Source organism: Anarrhichthys ocellatus, unplaced genomic scaffold, assembly GCF_004355925.1.
Source record: "Anarrhichthys ocellatus isolate YVR2014 unplaced genomic scaffold, GSC_Weel_1.0 scaffold51, whole genome shotgun sequence".
Taxonomy (NCBI): domain Eukaryota; kingdom Metazoa; phylum Chordata; class Actinopteri; order Perciformes; family Anarhichadidae; genus Anarrhichthys; species Anarrhichthys ocellatus.
This window is the reverse complement of record NW_022280081.1, coordinates 1,202,832-1,222,362: the sequence shown is the minus strand read 5'-3', so window position 1 is coordinate 1,222,362 and position 19,531 is coordinate 1,202,832. Positions and strand designations below refer to the sequence as shown.

The 19,531-nt window shown below is 42.7% G+C and overlaps 1 protein-coding gene across 4 annotated transcripts in view; it reads left to right on the top strand.

Moving 5' to 3' along the window:
- The window catches only part of nalcn (sodium leak channel, non-selective), a 96,206-nt gene extending 89,463 nt beyond the window's left edge, over positions 1–6,743 (top strand). For all 4 annotated transcript variants that reach the window (XM_031870206.1, XM_031870204.1, XM_031870205.1 and 1 more), the window contains 13 exons: positions 572–678; positions 857–931; positions 1,036–1,155; positions 1,245–1,313; positions 1,432–1,580; positions 1,687–1,780; positions 2,173–2,305; positions 2,737–2,852; positions 3,955–4,112; positions 4,439–4,589; positions 4,719–4,868; positions 5,007–5,124; positions 5,996–6,743. In XM_031870206.1, coding sequence (XP_031726066.1) covers positions 572–678; positions 857–931; positions 1,036–1,155; positions 1,245–1,313; positions 1,432–1,580; positions 1,687–1,780; positions 2,173–2,305; positions 2,737–2,852; positions 3,955–4,112; positions 4,439–4,589; positions 4,719–4,868; positions 5,007–5,124; positions 5,996–6,138 — 1,583 coding nt within the window. In that variant the 3' untranslated portion in view covers positions 6,139–6,743. The remainder of the gene's footprint in view (positions 1–571; positions 679–856; positions 932–1,035; positions 1,156–1,244; positions 1,314–1,431; positions 1,581–1,686; positions 1,781–2,172; positions 2,306–2,736; positions 2,853–3,954; positions 4,113–4,438; positions 4,590–4,718; positions 4,869–5,006; positions 5,125–5,995) is intronic.
- Positions 6,744–19,531: the final 12,788 nt, after the last annotated feature.

Below are 19,531 nucleotides of genomic sequence, written 5' to 3'. Positions count from 1 at the left end.
CCCGCCCCCCCCCCCCGCTTCACAACAAACAATCCCCCCCCCCCCCCCCCCCCCCCCGAGACCCTCCCGTACTTCCCACACTGCCCCTGTGGCAAAGGGGATATAGTATTGTTTGTGAGTTTGGGTGGGCGTCAGCACAGGCCACTACCCTCTTAAGCTCCTCTCGTTTCTTTTTAAAGCAGCTTCAGTTTCCTTATGTGCCTCAGAGAAGACTCTGCATCTCCTGCTCAAGCTCAAGTTCTGTTTTATGAGATGCAACAGTAACAAAAACCTCCCTTTGCAATATGCAACATGCAACATGCAACATTCACCAAATCTGTTAGTGTATGTAGAAACCTACAGCACAAACGAGCGTTATGGCTCTGATGTCAACACCCAAGCAGTCCATGAGTGCCATCTGCTGGACAGGAAGGACCACTACCACGGATTCAAGCATCAGCTGCTTTTTTGAAAGACCTACTGCTACAGCCAGTTTAGAGATTCTAATTTGAATCACTGACTCAGAGAGGTCCACCACTTGACGATACAAACATGTTTGTGTTATAAGTGTGGTCTTCTATCTGCCGGACAGAAAACGGGGGTTTCCGGGCCAAGATGTATGACATCACTCAACATCCCTTCTTCAAACGGGGCATTGCTGTGCTGGTGCTGGCACAGTCGGTGCTGCTCTCAGTCAAGGTAAAGCCTCAATTTGCAATACATCATGTCATTTCTAATGTATCTGGGTTTTTTTCTAATCTCCTATGAGCTTGTATTTATTTTGCATTTCCAGAACAATTAAGATGTTCCAATGAGGTACATTGATATGATGTGAACTGACTTACTGACATGTTTGTGAATCTGCTCTCCTCTCCAGTGGGACGTGGACGATCAGGTGACATTTCCCCTCGCCACCATATCAGTAGTCTTCACCTTTATATTTGTACTGGAGGTGAGCATGTTACCCTCATTTGTCACTTTAATGGTTTGATTGCCTGCACTGGGCATATACGTGTGTGTGTGTGTGTGTGTGTGATGTTACTTGTGTTTTTCCAGGTGACCATGAAGCTCATAGCCATGTCTCCCGCGGGCTACTGGCAGAGCAGACGGAATCGCTACGACCTGCTGGTCACGGTGTTGGGTGTCATCTGGATAGTCCTGCACTTCTCCTTACTGGTTCGACAAATTCCTGTCACACGAAGAGAACATTTTAGAAATTCTTGTGGAGTCAATGTTGCATATAACTATATCATTCCCCCCTCTAGAATGCATATACCTACATGATGGGCACATGTGTGATTGTCTTCAGATTCTTCACAATATGTGGGAAGCATGTGAGTATATTTGCGCGCAAGAATCTGTTCAATTCGGTGTCTTTTGCCCAAAAAAAATAAGAATTTGTATCTTAACAAAATATGCTTACGGATGTGTGTGTGTGTGTGATTAATTTAGGTGACTCTGAAGATGCTGCTGTTGACCGTGGTAGTCAGCATGTACAAGAGCTTCTTCATCATCGTGGGCATGTTCCTCCTCCTCCTCTGCTATGCATTTGCCGGCGTTGTTCTCTTTGGAACCGTCAAGTACGGAGAGAACATCAACCGGTGAGGACGCTGCCTTTTTTTCCGTCCTGTTGACGATCACTGCACCGTGTACAGTGGATACAGTAGAAGTGATCTTTACGGAGCTGTCCATCTCCCCTTGTCATAGGCATGCCAACTTCTCCACAGCGGGCAAGGCTATCACCGTTCTCTTCCGTATTGTCACCGGGGAGGATTGGAATAAAATCATGCACGACTGTATGGTAAGATGGGCCGCAGGTCTGGCAGACCAAAGAACATGCCATCTATTCCCAACCCAGAAAAATACAGTGTGTCCTAAACATTATATTTTCTTTCTCAATTTTCACCTCAATTTTCCTTCGCTACCCCAATACAATGCAGGCGAGTGGATTTACTCACAGTTGTTCTTATAATTATGTACTCACAGACCTCACTATCAGCAGATTTTACTAGGAACACTTTATAATAATGAAAAAGAAGCCACAATGAAAACTGCTGACATGGCTATCTGCCTGGCTAGATATCACACATATGTTTAATTTTGTAATTTGGGTGAACCGACCCTTTAGCGTTACATTTCAGGGAGTGTTTGGGAAGTTGTAATGCCCCATACGTTGGTTTTTTCTGTCCCCAGGTTCAGGCCCCATTCTGCACCCCAGATAAACATCGCTACTGGGAGACTGACTGTGGCAACTACGCTGGGGCGCTCATCTACTTCTGCTCTTTCTATGTCATCATAGCCTACATCATGCTCAACCTACTTGTTGGTCAGTGTGCGCAGGTGCTCTTGTATTGTGGGGACCATGTTTTTTTCACACAGTTTGTGGGACATGTAAAAGGATTTAGCAACAGCAAGGGTTCTACTTCATGCTGCTTCATGTAACGCAGGACTGCAGTGCTCATGAAGCATACTTTCGTATGGGTTTGTCATCTTTTCAAAGAGACGGCAAAGAGTTCCTCCAGAGACGAGAGTCTAGTTTATTGCGGCCTATATTGTGATTCATTTAGTCTACTAGAAGCCAGTGCTGTTGACTCATTGCATCATAAAATATTTAGCTATTTAGAGCTATAAAGGGAAGCACAACGATCTGCATTTATTGTCTTACAAACACAGACGATTGATGCATCTTAAAACAAAAACTCGCCATTATAGAATATTATCATCCGTGATTATTAATATCTATTGCTATTGCTGCAGCCATCATCGTGGAGAACTTCTCTCTGTTCTACTCCACCGAGGAGGACCAGCTGCTGAGCTATAATGACCTGAGGCACTTCCAGATCATCTGGAACATGGTGGATGACAAACGGGAGGTGAGACATTAGCAATAGGAGAGATGACGAGGACACAGCGAAGGGGAGAGGGTGATGATCATATGGCTATGAGCAAGGCATAATATAGAGAAGATAAAAGCAGGGTGAGAGCTAATGAGAAGGGCTGAAGGGAATGAAGTATGGCATTGAGTAATTAAGTTGAAGTTATTAGAACAGTGTGTGCTGGATTAATAATGTAACCCCCCCCCCCCCCCTTCCATTTGTCCATGATGTCATCCCAGGCATCAGCCTGTTCTTCTGAAAAGGGAAGCCGATGCTCAAGTGTCCTTAACTTGCATTCTTTCTACTGACCATCAGGGGGCGACTCCTCTGGTTGTAAAAAGAAGTCTGATTGTATAGAAGTCTATGAGAAAATGACTCTACTTCTCTCTTGATTTATTACCTCAGTAAACATGAGTTTATGGTCTCAATCTCTAGTTTCAAGTCTTCTTCAATACAACATGATGTTCATTTAGTAAATTATGGTCCATTTGGAGTCAAATAGACCATAAAGCAGAGTATGCTTTAGGACGGGGCTGCCTTGTGATTGACAGGTCGATAACACAACATTGTCCGGTCTGGGAGTTGTCCGTGTTTTCGTCTTAAATCTTTAACCCTTTCAGAGTGTGTTTTCAGTTCATGAAAATTAATTGTAACATTTAGCTCCACCCTCTCGTGTCAAAAGCCGAGATGGCAACGGCCAAAAAAACAAGATGCCAAAATATCAAACTCCAGGCATCAAAGTCCACAATGGGTGACGTCCCGGTGAATACTTATACTTCTCATATACAGTGTACATATGTCAACCGGATCTACTGTAGGCTTACATAGCTGTATATATATACTGTATATGAGCAGCAGCCCTTACACCTCAGTACTATTCACCTTTGCCAGTCACTAGCTGTAACTGTGGTCTAACGAACCTAAGGCTCTCCAACACAACAACCTCCAAAAATTAAAAAAAATTGTTATTAAGTGTTTTTCCTCTAAGGCTTTAGAGCCAGAGACTCTTGAAGATTGAAGATTACAATTCAGGTCTAAGTCTCATCATGTACTCGAATCAGGGTGATTAACCCTTTGACTTCTACGACTGTCTCCCCAGGGGTTGATTCCCACGTCCAGGGTGAAGTTCCTGCTTCGTCTGCTCCGAGGCAGGCTGGAGGTGGACCTGGACAAAGACAAGTTGCTGTTTAAACACATGTGCTACGAGATGGAGCGACTGCACAGCGGAGGGGATGTGACCTTCCATGATGTGCTCAGGTGACCATTGAACCCCACATACACTTAACGCAGATACAGTGTATATAACAAAATCAACACCAAGCTGTACACTTGTACACTCCTTTACTACCTTACAGTTATTTTTAATAAAAATGTAATTGTTTGTTAAACTCACATGTCAAATCTAAACTAGAGAAGGATTTCACTCATAATTTCTAAGTAAATATTTGGATTTGGTCCGAGGGATCATCACAACAGGAACTCTAAATTTAATTTCTAAATGTGTGTGTGTGTGTGTGTGTGTGTGTGTGTGTGTGTGTGTGTGTGAGTGTGAGTGTGTGTGTGTGTGTGTGTGTGTCATACAGCATGCTGTCATATCGCTCAGTGGACATTAGGAAGTCTCTCCAGCTGGAGGAGCTGTTGGCCAGGGAACAGTTGGAGTACACCATTGAAGAAGAGGTTGCCAAACAAACCATACGAATGTGGCTCAAGAAATGCCTCAAACGCATCCGGGCGGTCAGTCTCCCGACACAAACACGCCTCGCGAGAACGCACTCGTTCCCAGGGGAATTTGCAAACACACATGTACAGTACACGCTGAGGTATCACACACTGACCACATTATGTCTGTCTTCCCTCTTGCAGAAGCAGCAGCAGTCGTGCAGCATCATCCACAGCCTGAGAGAGAGCCAGCAGCAGGAGCTGAGCCGCTTTCTCAACCCCCCCAGCATAGAGACCACCTTGCCGAGTGAGGACCACAACACTAACAACCCAGACAACCCCTCGCAGCCTGAGGTGAACCCCCGCATCCGTACCAACACCCGCGCACACACTCACACACGCTCAAAGCTTGATGTATAGCAGGCGCATCATATAATCTGCAGGGTGTGCGCTTGCAGTGGTGAAACAAAAGGATGTCTTCTCTGTGTTTAGATGAGCGGTCTCCAGCAGCTGCTGAGCCCCACGTTGTCAGACAGAGGAGGCTACAGGCAGGACTCTTCAGACCTGGGGAGACCGCAGAGGAAGCTGGGACAGTGGCGGCTGCCTGCAGGTGCGTGCAGCTCTGTGTACCGTCTGCTGCTAAGTGTCACAGTTCTACAGTTCTGTTCAATGTGGGTTTTATGACCAGGGTTTTATGTGACCTTGTAGTACAGAAAAGGGAATGTATTTACACAGACAGGTCAGTTAACAAGCAATCTTGGAACTCAAGACAAGGGGCTATATTTGTTACTTACTTATCAGGAGAAATGCAAACATTCAACATTAGGGAAACACTGTCCGTCACATTTGACTATGTTCGAGCAGCAAGCATCATTGATTTAAACACAGAGTCCAGGGACAGGGTGGTTAAATAACCATAGGTCCTAGCTAGGTTAGCTTAGCTTCCAATCTTGGTTTTCAGTGACGTTTGGTCCGACTGGTCCGGCTGGGTGGGCAACGAATGAATCCAATCCGCATGCTTTCTTCTCCAATGTTGATGAGTGTATTCTGTCATGTGCCACAACTGCTCCAGTAATAAAGATGAAAATAACAACAAATTGAGACAAAAATGTGGCAAAATCCATGGGAGCGACCCGGCCTCATGTACGTGTGCCGCCGTTAGCAATAGTAATAAAAAGCTAAATCATTGTCAAATGGCAGCCAGTGGGGCACTAGATTACTTTACGGTCAATGTGTTCCGTATCTGTTTCTCCACACTGACTGTTTACCTGATTCAACCGCAGACTGCTCGAAAGTGACTGGTCAATACTACTCAGACTGCAAACGGACAGCATCAGGCTCCCGATGGCAGAATCTGTTCATGGAAATAAGTAAAACACAAACCCTTATTAGCAATCATGGCCTGGACAAAGAAATGCAGGTAGACAGGACAAGAACCAGGCTGTGAATGCTCTCTGGTGTCTTTGTGTTTGTTGTGTCAGGTCGCACGAGTGTGAAGTCCATAGTGTGCAAGATGAACCCCGTCAACAATGAGGCTTCCTCGGGGTCGGAGGTGAAGAAGTGGTGGACCCGTCAGCTGACCGTGGAGAGCGACGAGAGCGGCGACGACCTCATCGACATTTAGACAAAAGGGGCGCAGCGCATCCTGCGATTTTTTTACAGATGAGCCGGGGAAGCTTGGTGGCCGACTCGAGTCGTTCTATTTCTCCTCTTGCTCTCCCCCTCGATCGATGAGAACAATGCTTTTTTTAAATCTCTTTTTATCCAGGTTCACAACTGTTCAGAAAGTGCTGTAGTCTGTGCGCGCTGTTTATCGACGGGACCTTCTTTAAGCAGCCATTTTGACATTGCAGCGGCGATTTTTTACCTCTGGGATAGGTTTTACTTTTCCTCTGTGATTTCCACTCATTATGATTGCTGAGTTTTTCTATGCAGCCACATTTGGTGTTAAGGCAGACTGTGGCACAAGAGGACATGTTCCATTCATGAAACAAACCGAGACGCTGCTGCTCTTTGTTTTTCCCGCTGTTTCACGTCAAATTTTGAAACCCGTAATTTTTAGTTTGTTGCAGCTACGATAATTTGTGACGTCCTTCCATGTCAACGCCTCGTCTCTGTTCTCCTGTGTTAGTTTGTGGCAATGTCTCTTCTGATCTTCAGTATTAATCGTATGAATATAGATTTTCTTCTAGTCACTTTATACCAGGCCTCTTGTTCTTGTCGGTAGAACAAGCTAATTAAAGCAACTTTTAGATATATGACTGTGAATGTAATTAAAAGTAAAATCTATCTTATGTATTCGTGTGGGGATAAAACATGACATATTTTGTAAATTATTATAAATGCTAAGTTATCAAATATTTAATTATTATAATAAAGGCCTACACAGGCATATATAAGTTATCGTCCGATTTAATTTCCTTTACATCACATCCCATACTGTCAGCAGACGCTACATCCACACTTCTTTCTAGAGAGGGTCAAGCCTACATTTCAACAGGCTCTGTTTGAAATTTTATTTCCCACAAAACTAAATATATTGTTGAAACTATTTTCCTGTTGGAACTTTGGTTCCACAATAAAACAAAAATCTTTTTCCCATTTTCAGCTCCCTGTATGCTTTTACATGCTAATAACAGACTATAATGCAGCCTGTACACCTCTAGTCCCGATTGTTTCCTCTTTCTCGTTTTGGCCATCCCATAATTCCTTTAGAAAGCCTGTTTGCTCCCTGTCACCGCGACTTGTTTTACACCGTGATTCAATTGATGGTGAATTTAATTACAACTCTAAAAGAAAAAAAAAAAAAAGCCGGATTAGACTAATGAAGGGGGTAATTGAGTGGACAGATGCTGTTTAATGATTCTCCTCACACACATCTGCTCAGATCAAACACTGAGTACAGTCCCCACGCCTCCTCTGGATAACACTGCCCTCTCCTGGATACATGCTGAGCTGTCCCGATAAGCTGTTGAGCTTCTTCTTTTTTTCTCATTGTACAGTCCCAACTTTGCATGAAATGTCAAAGTGACCAAAAGAGAATCGACTCACTCGTGAAGCTGTTTCAGACGAAATTATACTGCACAGTTTTTTCCCCCCTCTTCCTTAACACACTATATATCACATCACTGCTCATCCCGGCGCCCAGCGCTTTGCTCCATTTCACAGCGATGCCCGGTGATGACAGTCCTGTCTGCTATGAGCAGCTTGCTGTGGGCATAGGTGAGCTCCGTTTCCAACCGGCCAGCCCGGGTCAGCGTGAATCTGCCGTCCACAGAACGGCACTGTGAGTACACACGCCAACTCACGCAAACAAACAGCATAAACAGAGGCGTGAGTGTCTGTGTGAGTTTACGTGTGTGTGTGTGTGTGTATGTCTCCTTGTGTTCCTTGATGATGTATTTTTTCTCTCGTTAATTCATCAGACAATCGCTCGGGGTTAGACTTGAGCTAATTGACTAATGCACTTAACTGCCGGCTGCAGCTAAAGAATATTTCCCCCCTTAACAAGGGCCGTTGTTAGATGCAGAATAAGCCCATTAAAAGAGACAGGGTCTTCATTTGTCCATTCAAGAAGTCCACGGTAAGTTTCGCAGTAGATGGAGTGTGTATGGGCTTCGGCCGGATAATGAACGTGAGTGGGGGGGAAAGCAAAGAGAGAGTGTAGAGAATCAGCTGCCTGTGGGATGCCCACTTGCTCTATAGAAATCATGACTTACTCACACATTCCAGTCTCTCGACATATGGTCCTGTAGGGAAACAGTGTGACATCAGCCCTCTTGCCAATCATCTGTCTTTAATTTCTCTTTTCTCCTTCTTTCTTCTCCTCGACCATCGCCTCTTAAGCTCCACTTAGCTCATCAAAGAGCTTTTTCTCTTTTTTTTCCTCATTTTCGCCCCGCGTGGTGGAACACTTTTTTTTTTTTGTCTTTTAATTGCCTCTGCATCACACCGACTCTTACGTGGCCCGTTGTTTTTACCCTCTCTATTGCAATTTGCCCATCTCTCCCTTGTGCGTGTCCACTGCTTATTTAGGGCCTAATTGAGGCACTTTGGTAATTGAGGAGGAAGTTCTGAAGAGCAGGGGGAGTGGAAGAGTGTCTCTGAGTCGAGATTACCTGTAATTAAAGTACATGTTAGCTTTGATGGCTTGTTCCCCTCCCGTTGAGATGTCGCCTTCAAACCCTGGCGGCAGCCGCAGCATCGCTTAGACTAAAGGATGCCCTCTCAGACTATACTGCAGTATAACACCACACACAGACACACACACACACGGATGCTGCAAATGCTATATGCATGACAGACAGAGCCACCGAGGAGAAATTCTTATATAAAAGACACATACTTCACATACTGTACATGCCCGGTACAGTCATTAATGGGCTCTCCACACAGCTAATTACAAACTAGTTCTGGAAGAGGAAGTGTTGGGAAGTAGATATGATTTAGAGCACACAATTTGTACCTCTGAGACTTCACACAGAGACAACGGAACCATGTCATGTGATTATTAAGCAGAAATTAGGTGTGATTGCCCTTGAATGTGTAAACTTGCTTTTTCGAGCAGCGTTGTAAGTTGTTGGATTCTCTCATCTGATTTGTCATCGGCCGACCACTTTCAAAACTTTTCCCCGGAGATAAAGAGGAAACTCGATGCTTGGTTCACTTTCCAGCTTGGATGCAGCTACTGTCCATCTTGTCTTTACTTGGATTTTCATTGTCTGTCCCCTTTGACTAAAAACATTTTCCACAGAATGCTGCAGGAATGAGTCATACAACCCGGAAATGAGTCAGCATTTTTGCATTTTCTGTTTCCTTGTCTCAAAATCTATCCTTTTTTTGAATGGGTTTTTAGTTAGATCCCTTAAAATAGGGTCTTCAGAGAGGTTAAGATATTTTAACGTTTTGTTCTACAAAATAAAATCAGCAAATACCTCTCCCATGGATTTTGAAGCTTTTATGTGTCTTGAAAGAGGCTGTTGCTAACAAGTAGCTAAATAAAACTTCTAAACACTTCCACCTTTGGCTTAGTGGTGATGACATAAAGTCATGTGACCATGGAGTATTCATAGCCTAACGTTAGCTTTTTATTTCTGCCGATTGCATTCACGCTTCAAAGATCATAAAAGTGTTCACGTGTGAAGATTATTTTGCTGAACGAAACTTGTAAGTGTCATACATTTAAATTTCCAAAATCAAAGGGAAACATCCCATTGGCTTTTTTTGTTTGACTGAACCAGCGCTACGCTAACTTCCTGTTGGACTACAGAAATAACTCATCCCTGCGCCTCTCTATGGCTGCACAGAGAACAAACACAAGATCATACCCTCACTCATTCATTGGAATAGAAGCTTGCCTTTCAACGATAAAACACTTTGAGCAAAGACCCGAGAGCAGACCAAAGAGAAGAGCAGAAGGTGTCGAGCGCTCCATCCATACGACCGGTGATGTGGGCCTCAACACAGTAAGACTGATTAGAGTAAATATGAGGTGAAGCAGGGTAAAAGCTTTCTCTTGCAGAGCTCCTCGTGGCTATTGTCCCTCCTAGACACTATTGAGAGTGTCCGTCTGCTGCCTCGAGCAATTAAGGGACACGGACGGGTTGAAGCTGGGGTGAGCCTCATAAGGAGGCCATTGTTCCTCAAGGCCAAAATTACTATTTCAGAGGATGCACAGGATCATCTGGCATGTACATTTGTACAGAAGTGACTAGTCATTTATCGTTTTGATACATGACTGACTAACGGAGTGTGATTTTTGAATGAAAGGACCTTTTTTATGTGGTTTTTTTTCTGATGATCAATATTCCTCATTTCAATGTAGCTTGCGTTCCATTTGCAGACCCTCGTTGTGAATCTCTCCACACATTCGTAGCCTCATCAATAAAGGTGGTGGCAGTGCAAATTAGCTGCCTGTACCTCATGTCAACATCCACCAAGGGTCTGGGCCTGATCCCGTCCCTGTGTTTTGAAACAGATGGCTACTACTACAATGAAAAAAAAAAAAAGTAGCAAATTATTTTAGCAGCGGGCGGCAAAAGCAATTAACAACTGGCATAATGTGTTGATTACAATCCATTCCAGTGTCAATGAAGGGAGAGAAAAGTCTCATTTCCCCCTCAGTCCGTTGGCGTACACCCACCGCCCCAAAGTACACTGACCTTGACCTGACCACAGCTGTGAACCGCTCAGGACCGATGTGTGATGCTTTGACCTCATTCACTGCCACTGAACATGCCGAAAACAAATCCCAATCTCCATGCATGTGTTCCAATATTACATTGGAAGTACATTTAAACTTTTTTTAAGTTAGTTCAATAAATGAAGGGGTTTGTTGTGCTCAAAGTGCTTTCTTACTTTTTTCTGGAAAGAGACATTGCTGTTAAGTTTTTCAAATGTTTTTTTTTTTTGCCATTTAAGTACCACAAGCCAAGTGCCATATAGTCCCAATGTATTTGAGAGAAGGCAGACATCTCTACGGCCGATATCTCCAACAATAGGTAACTCAAACCAAAACAATCTAGAAGAACTTCAGGTAAGTGGTAAAATATGTATTTTATTTTGGGGGTGTCCCCCCACAAATGAACTTAAAGAACACACGTTCCATGATGTAGACGTAAACTGTCTTGTAAGAAAAGTGTATTATTCCCATTAAAAATAAATAATAATGGTGAGATAAAACTGCCTCAGCTCAAATCCAACTTTTTTTCTCACGTTTTAATGTTTCCACTACGCTGGTTTCTCTCTGTGCTTCATAATCCCCACAACTGATCTGGGACAGGCTGTTTTTCTGCCGAATTAGAACAAAACGTCTATTCTATTTTTCCACACAAGTTCAATTGAAAAGCCTGTTTCGTGCTTGAAACTCATCCCTCAGAAGATTTCCACTCAGACTTTCGATGCCGTCGACTCCTTTGTAAGCGCGATGAATGCGGGATGTCATTTTTTCAGGGCCTTTACCTCATGTACCTCATCAGCAGCAGTCAATTGCCACCCCACTGATCGCTGTGCACCAAGTGAGAGGCTGTACTTTGTCTTTGAGCCAGAAAATCTCATTTTCACTAAACACCTAATCAGTCCCATTCATGTGGCTTTGGTTCCCTAGTTTCCCAGTTCTACACCTGGCTTTGGCGTCTTTAATTACTGGGAGACTGGCTTTGTCTGATCTGGAGCCAAGATTGGAATATGAGTGGCGAATTCGGAAAGAAATCATACAGGCTCAAACCAATTCAATTACCCATCAATCAAAGTAGAAAGGCCTGTAATTGCAGTGAAAGGGTAACAATGAGCCTCTACTTCAGTCTGAGGATTGAGGGTATTATTAGCAAGGAATAATGCCTGCCTGCAGGGGGTGCTATGCTCTAACTATTAAACTTCACTGCAGCCAGCAATCTTACAGATCACTGGGAAAGCTTTTTTTTTATGTGATTATAGCCTTCGGTGAAACATTTCCTTATAATTTCATGTTTTTAACTCTGCCATTATGTCAAATCGTGCATGAATATGGTGTTTGTGAGCAAGGGAGCAGAAAATGGATATGACATGAAGAAGCGGAGCGATCGCTCTGCGGTGTGAATCAGAAAAGTCGACTGTAATGCCCTAACAATGTTAGAAGAAAATGGGAAAAGATTTCACATCGTGGTCCTGAAAGAGAGGCCCGTCTGCACCTGTCATCGAACCGATCCCTTTGTAGAACTCCCAGCTCTGAACAAAATGCTTCGGCCGTCTCCGATATCATTCCAAGGCATTCTGGGGAATTTTTTTTGTACCCGACTATGAAAGTCCTCAAAGCAAGCAAACAAACAAATAGCAAGCAGCATCACGTGCTACAGTCAGGTCAAGCTGAAGAAGAATGGCTCTCTGACTCCATCATTGTGTGCGCTGGAACATTGTGCACTCGCACAAAAGAACAACGTGCTTCCTCCTCAGCTCAATAAGCATCCATACATAGTTTCCTATTCTGCCCACATCAAAGACTTCCTTTAATTTCTCCAGTCCAGTCTGCACCTGCCCACACGTCCCGTCCCCCCCCCCCCTTTCCTCTGGAAATTGTGAATGATTTTGATATATGTATTTGTCATTTGGTCCTCCTCACTCTATGTCCAACCTAGTCATTTCAAGCCCCAGACCCAGAGGTGTTTAAAAGCCCCATCTCCAGAGAGAGAAGGAACAGCTGTGACAGAGGCAAGAAGTATAGAAGTCTGCTGCCGACTGACAGAAAACCCCCACTGGCTGCAAAATGGGATGGTTTGGGACAGCTCAGGTACAAACTGACAACTTCAATTTTGCCTTGCCTTTGTTTGTTTTTTGTTTTTCTCTTTTTGTTCCTCTTTGTTGGGCTGCATTTGAAGATTGCCAATCACAATATGAAAAGAGAACGCCGTTGTCATGTAGTTTGTTTTCCAAACGTGACCTTTTGGCCGTTCTGCAGTCGCACTCCATTTTTTCAGGATTCCAAAAAAATTCCAGCTTGTGTGCGGGGGCGCGCTCGCACGTGGGCACCAAAGCAAAAGCAAACAAAATCAAACGACATCAAACAGGATCAAAGTGAAAATCAGTGTCCTTCATGGGCTGTGTGATGTTACTGATTATTATCTGCTTGGCTTGCCACTGTTTTGATTTTTTTTTAAGACAGTGTAGATCTGATTTAAAAAAAGAAAAATTATTTTGATATTTGGAATGACAACTTCACAGCAATTAATTTTACACTAGGGACAGGATCACCTACGTGAGATTATTGGAATAAACATTTTTTTGAACGTTGTGTTTTGTTATCCAGGGAAACCTCATTTCTTTATCTACATGATAGCTGCAGTCTTCTGAAAATCCGGCAGTTTAAACTCCTGCTAAACAGACGCTACGTGTGTGTTCAAGCGACAGCGAGGAGACCAAACAAGCGAGTCTGTAAGTGTACCATCAAATGGTTTGTTAAGGTTTTTCCCGCTCCATGAGGATGAAGTTGCAGTATTGCCTTCAACCCTGCCAGAAACGGGCTTCTCCAGTCTCCACACAATTCATTATTACTGATGTGGCTCTACAGGGAGTCTGTCTCTGTGGGCGCACACATACACGGACCATACCCACAACTGTAGGATTGCCAGAATGTTTGTGTAAGTTTGCTAACTTAGTACATGTTGTACAGAAGACAGTACAACATGTAGGGGGGGGGTAATGGAGGCCAAAGGAATCCAGACTCACTGGAGCGCAGACACAGGCTTTTGTTGTGCCGGGTCTCTGGGTGAAAGAAGGGGAAGCATCCTGGAGTTCAGGCTGCCTCCGTTTCCGTCCCCTCTGAGTGCTCGCAAATACACACTAGCGCAGCGTCTTGCCTCCAATTCTTTTGCAAGTTTTGATCTTCCAGAGGGTTTATAATGAGGAGCACTGCAGTACAGCGAGCAGACAGTTGCATACGATTAGCTCCGAATAGTTTCCATTTTAGTTTATGTACTTCCTACTCGAGTATATCTTAGCGATGCCAGTGAAATTAGCTCCACCTCTGGGATTTATTCATGTTTTAGGGTTTCACAACTTTGCATCACTGAAGAATTGTTAAGTAGGAACAGACTCTTTAATGTCAAATGAAGAAAAAAAGAAATTAAGTTCAAATTGTACAAAAAGTATTTACTCCCTTTATGGTGCACCTAAATCATTACTGTTTTTTTTATCAGCCATATTGTTTTTTGTTTGTTTGTTTTTAATCGCAAGGGATTACCTGCGTGAAGTGCAAATGTTTGATGAGCGATTTTAGGTCAAACACACCTGCTTCTGGAAGCTCATCCAGCTGGTGAGTCAGTTTACTGTTATGCATTAAAGAGACAAAGGAAAACTCAATAGTGGGCTCAGTGTTGGAGAGAAGTATCCCCACACCATTACGCTGACTTTCCTGACAGGCAATGACACCCTAACATGACCAAAAAGAGGAATAGGGGCAGGACATAGAAATGATGAGATGGTTATCAGTCAGAGGGTTGCACAACTCATGGGAGGTTTGACATATAGCAGCAATTTTAGTGAAAATGCAATTTTCTGACTCAAAGACAAAGTCTAGCAAAGTTCATTTTCTTGTTAATTGTTGGTGTTAAGTTAGGCTTACATGTTACATCAAATACCACAGTGGCTAAAACAGGAAATACACAAATCAAGATATTAAATGAAAAGTATTTCACAATAACTCCATAACGCGTTCAGCCTTTCGATATTCCAGCTTTTGTAGAGTAGGCAGGAGGCCCTTTTTAGATTTAGGGAAATTGTTTTTATGCCTCTGTGCCGAGGACAGCGCGTCCGTCTGTCTCAGGAACGCCTTGTGGCACAAAATTGGCTCAAAAGTCCGCTTAGACTCAAGGATGAACTGTTCAGTTGTTGGTGGTCAAAGGTCACTGTGCCCTCACAAAACATGTTTTGGCGTCAACTGAAGAATTCATATGCTAATTATGACAAAATGTCACACAAATGTCTGATAGGATAAATGATGAAGTGATGACATTTTGTATCCAAAAGGTCAACGGTCAACTTCACTGTGACATCATAATGCTCTGCAAAAATCACTTAACTGGCTGTTATTCAACTCCATGACTCAGCAACAAAAGGGGAGAATACGACCACATTTGGTCGGATTCTGAATTGGTAACACTGCTCTTTGGGGCCCACCTTGAAATTGTGGAGACTTTGTGGATCTTCTATGATGCTGGGTTGAAAATGTGTGTGTAGCATCCACGTTTAGCGTTTTTGCAGCAACATACATATTTAAAGCATTGTCTACTGTCAGAATCAGCTTTACTGGCCAAGCATGTGAATTTATACATGCAAGGAATGTGACTCAGTTTTTTGTTTCACTCACTGAACTTCTACAGTAATAGACATACAGCAGAACAACTTGACTGGTTGTCGGAGGCCTCCAACAGCGAGGGGTTAATAATATATATGCCTTTTTTTTTTAACAGGGACAGTTAAATGAATGCTACTGGTCTCTCTGGCTACAGGGGTAATCAGCAGTAAACATAGTCCAGTGATTGTGGTGGTGACTGTTGACACTTGTGTCACATAAGAATGAGCATATCCCTAGAGTCCATCATAAGAATATATCATTATATATCATTTGAATAAATCGTGTGAATGTATAGTTAGAATCTATCTTTATATATTGTTAGAATCTATCACTAGAATTTATTGTTAGAATATATCCTGAGAATATATCGCCATACATCGTTACAATTGTAATTGTTTTCTTCTGCACTCCTTGAAGTACAACACAACAGCTTTACACCATAAAGTCTAATTAAATATTTTAACTATAGATTCTCTGTTTCCTATTAATTACCTAGACTGTGTTGGATTTTCTGAGCTACATCGACGTGAGTCTTTAATTTCACGTTATCTTAGTTTAGTCTAAGAATACTTTGTAATATTTCCATTTTGAGTGTTTTTTGAATAAAGCAGTATGGGTAAAATAATGTGGGTAAAGCGCTGTGACTACTGAGCTAAGGGGATGCATTAGGGTGAGTTTGAGGATAGTCCTGTATTGGAAGGAACACTATAAACTTTATGTAAGCACCAACTAAACGGGAGGTTGTCAGAAAAAAAGCAAGATGATCACAAAAAATAAACAACGCATGCATTATGAACAATCACAAAAGCTTCTCTAATCCAAAAGGCTCAAACACACTTTCAAAAAAAGAGAACACTAGCAAATAAACAAAAGTTATGAAACCCACAGCAGAATGTTGAAACCAACATGAAAAAGACCAGTTTCCAATGTGCTTTTAAATCACGTCATAGATTCAATGTAATATTGACACATTTTAAAACAGTACGTACAACTTTTGTGGTTTTGATTTAAAGCACAGGAAGGTGTTTTTTTTACACAAATTAGGATTTAAAATCAAAATGTGATAGTGAGGATTTTTGAGTGTTAAACTCTTAATAAATTATAAATTAGGATGTTGTTTTTCTTATTTTTTAACTTTGGTTGTTGCTTATTTTCTCATGAATATTCAGTGTTACAGACAAACACTAACACGTACTAGAAATACAAAGTTTCAGGAACTTCTTGAGTACACTTTTTTCTTTTCCTTGGGAATAGAACATGAAAAAGCCTAGGGGGAACAGCGTAGAGGATACTTTTTATAGGCACTGTACATTACTTCTGTTCTTCTTTTATGCTCATTGTAATATCTCTGATGTATTCCCACTGCATCTCATTGTTGTTGTGATCAATGACGACTTCAAATATAATTTTAGAATGAAAATGCGCTTTAAAACACAACCTACATACCTACAATCAACATTTCGTAGCACCAACAACAAGCTCTGAACACGCAACAAGCAAACATTCTTGTATACCGTATGTTTAATCGAGGCCAAATTCATCCTCATCATAACAACGGCTGTGTTTTGAAAGGACCCATCATTTGTAAATGATCCTGGGCAGACTTCTTCTGTCCTTTTGTCTTCTCAGAAGGAACCAAGCCTAAGCAGCATGTCCTCTTTTTGACTCTACCGGGGAAGGGCATGAGACCTGCAACATCTATCACTCTGCATGGGCTAAAAATGTAGCCCCTTTATTCTAAGCTCCTCATTAATATCCTAGTTTTTCTTTCGGCTTTAGATTAAGATCCCCAATGTACAATGTACCTATTCTATTATTACAGGGTATAGAATGACATACTAAGCAGAAAAGCTGGAAGTTTGTGAGATGATGTGGCAGTCTCTTCAGTAGCAGTGTATAAATCTGCTTTGATTTATTTAAAAAAAAATTACAATAAACTTATGAACAGAAAAGGGGCACAGACGATAGCAAAAAGAGGATCGGCAAACTAAATAGTACTTTTTTTTGCTTTGGGGGACAGTTAATGCTCAATCTAGATTGTTTTGGTGTGAGTTGCCTACTTTTGAAATATATGTCTGCCTTCTCTCCAATATAATGTGACCAGATGACACTGACCTTGTTATGAGCAGGTTCATAGGAACAATTTTCTGTCAACTAATGACATGAAACTACTCACAACAAGGTCTGTGAATTATTTCTTGTACCCGGCTCATGATTTCTGGAAAGAGAAAGACAGTTTATCATTTGTATTTATTGGGCGCTTTGAGCAGCACAAGCTGAGTGCATGTAGTCCCATTATATTGGACGGAAGGCAGACATCTCTATGGCTGGTATCTCCAAAACTAGATTGATAAATTCTATGAGTAAGATGGACAATATGTATTTTTGATTTTGAGGTGAACTGTCTCTTTAAGTTCCCACATTGTCCCTCCCTTATTCCCTAACTTCTACTACCCGTACCGGTACATACTGTACCAGTACACAGCCATTGCCGGCCGTTAACTTTTCATCTATATCTATAACTGCAACCTCCTTTTCAACTTGAGGCCAGATCGCTCCGGGAAACATGAGCAAAGAGACCCTCCACAGAAAATCACCACCTTTCAGCTCAAGGGCTGTTTGACACTTACTACTACTGTAAATGCAACGCTGCGTTAGAATGAAGGAAAGATTGGCTTCACGCTGTGCGAAAGATGAAAAAAAAGAAGAAGAAAAGAAGAATTAGTGTTATGCAGGTATACGTGTGAAAAGACTCCTTTAATGCAATGTGGCAGTTACATATGATCTTTACAGAGATTGCTTCCGTGTGCAGTAATGGGCGACTGCAGGCTGAGGAACTGTCGACTGTACCCTGAACACTAATGACTCGTAGAGCCTCGCTGCCACCTCAACTTGACAAATGGCAAATGTCAGCGGCATATTCTCCTGGTAGGCATAATTTTATTAAGTGTAAATATCACCGTGCTCCTTAGGAGACACTCAAAGGTTAGACCAACAGCTGTAGCGGCTTTGCGTGCATTTGCTGGGATTTTTGCAGCAAGTCAGGCTCCCCTGAGCTGATGGACGCAACCAGTCAAGCATGAGGGATGGGATGCTCTAACTGAATGCAATAAGGAGAAGCTCAGGCTAAGATCATGTTTATTTAAAAGCCCGGGACAATAACCCTAATGGAGGTCAGTAAGGTAGTGGGGGGGGGGGGGCAGTACAGAGAAAACAAGGGGAAAGAAAGGGAAAATAAGAGACTGGTGGCATATAGAGAGGCGGATCATTTCTCTCCATTTATTGGCTGTGGTAATTTGTTGACTCACTCATCCATGCAGTCTTTCTGTTTAATGCAGGCCTCCAGAGGGGGAGGGAGGGAGGGAGCCTCAGTGTGAGAGGTAGAGGTGGATGAATATCCACCCTTAAAGTGGGCCTCAGATGCTAATGGGGACTTCATATTGGCCTGACTCTCCTCAATACACCTGCCAAATAATTGATGAGGGGGAGGGATGTGTGTCCAATGACTGGTTTAGCTTACAGGTGGTGGGTACGAATGAAATAATATGATATAATACATACAACTTAAATTGATGTTAAATTATCATTATGGTTTATGAAAAATGCGTTTCACTGACAACAAACATGAAACAACAAATCTTCCAGTTCAGTGTCGTCCAGCTGTCAGATACTTGTCCGGAGCTTTGATGTGTGCTGTGGTCTGACACTCGTCATCCTCACCCAGCTGTTACTGGCATGCCTGCTCTGACCTGGCCCTCGAAAAGGGGTCATACCCATGTGGATAAACATTGGTGGCCCACTGCTGGAGACGGCTCCCCACGAGTCCCATTTACAGAAAGGGTTACCACTGTCCGTTCTACTTAGTGACCTGAGAACATCGACCTGTCCTCGGCAACTCCCGACGAAGACTGAAGTCCTGTAACGTGTCGTATTTTTAGCGTATTTTGGCGTAGAGTCACACTGTGAGGTTTCATGGTAAATAAGTGTTAGAATCAGTCAGTTTATGAAAACTGTGTGGCAGGTGTTGAGATATACTTCCAAAAGTTGTCTGTTGAAAGTGAAGAGAAGCACAACTGAGCAGGATATTGGCATGTGATGGTCTGGACAGCCGAGTTTGGGCCTGAGGGTTGAATATCTTGTTGTGTGGCAAGGTGTGTGGAGAAGTCTTGGCTGGGTTGATGCTTTCACACTG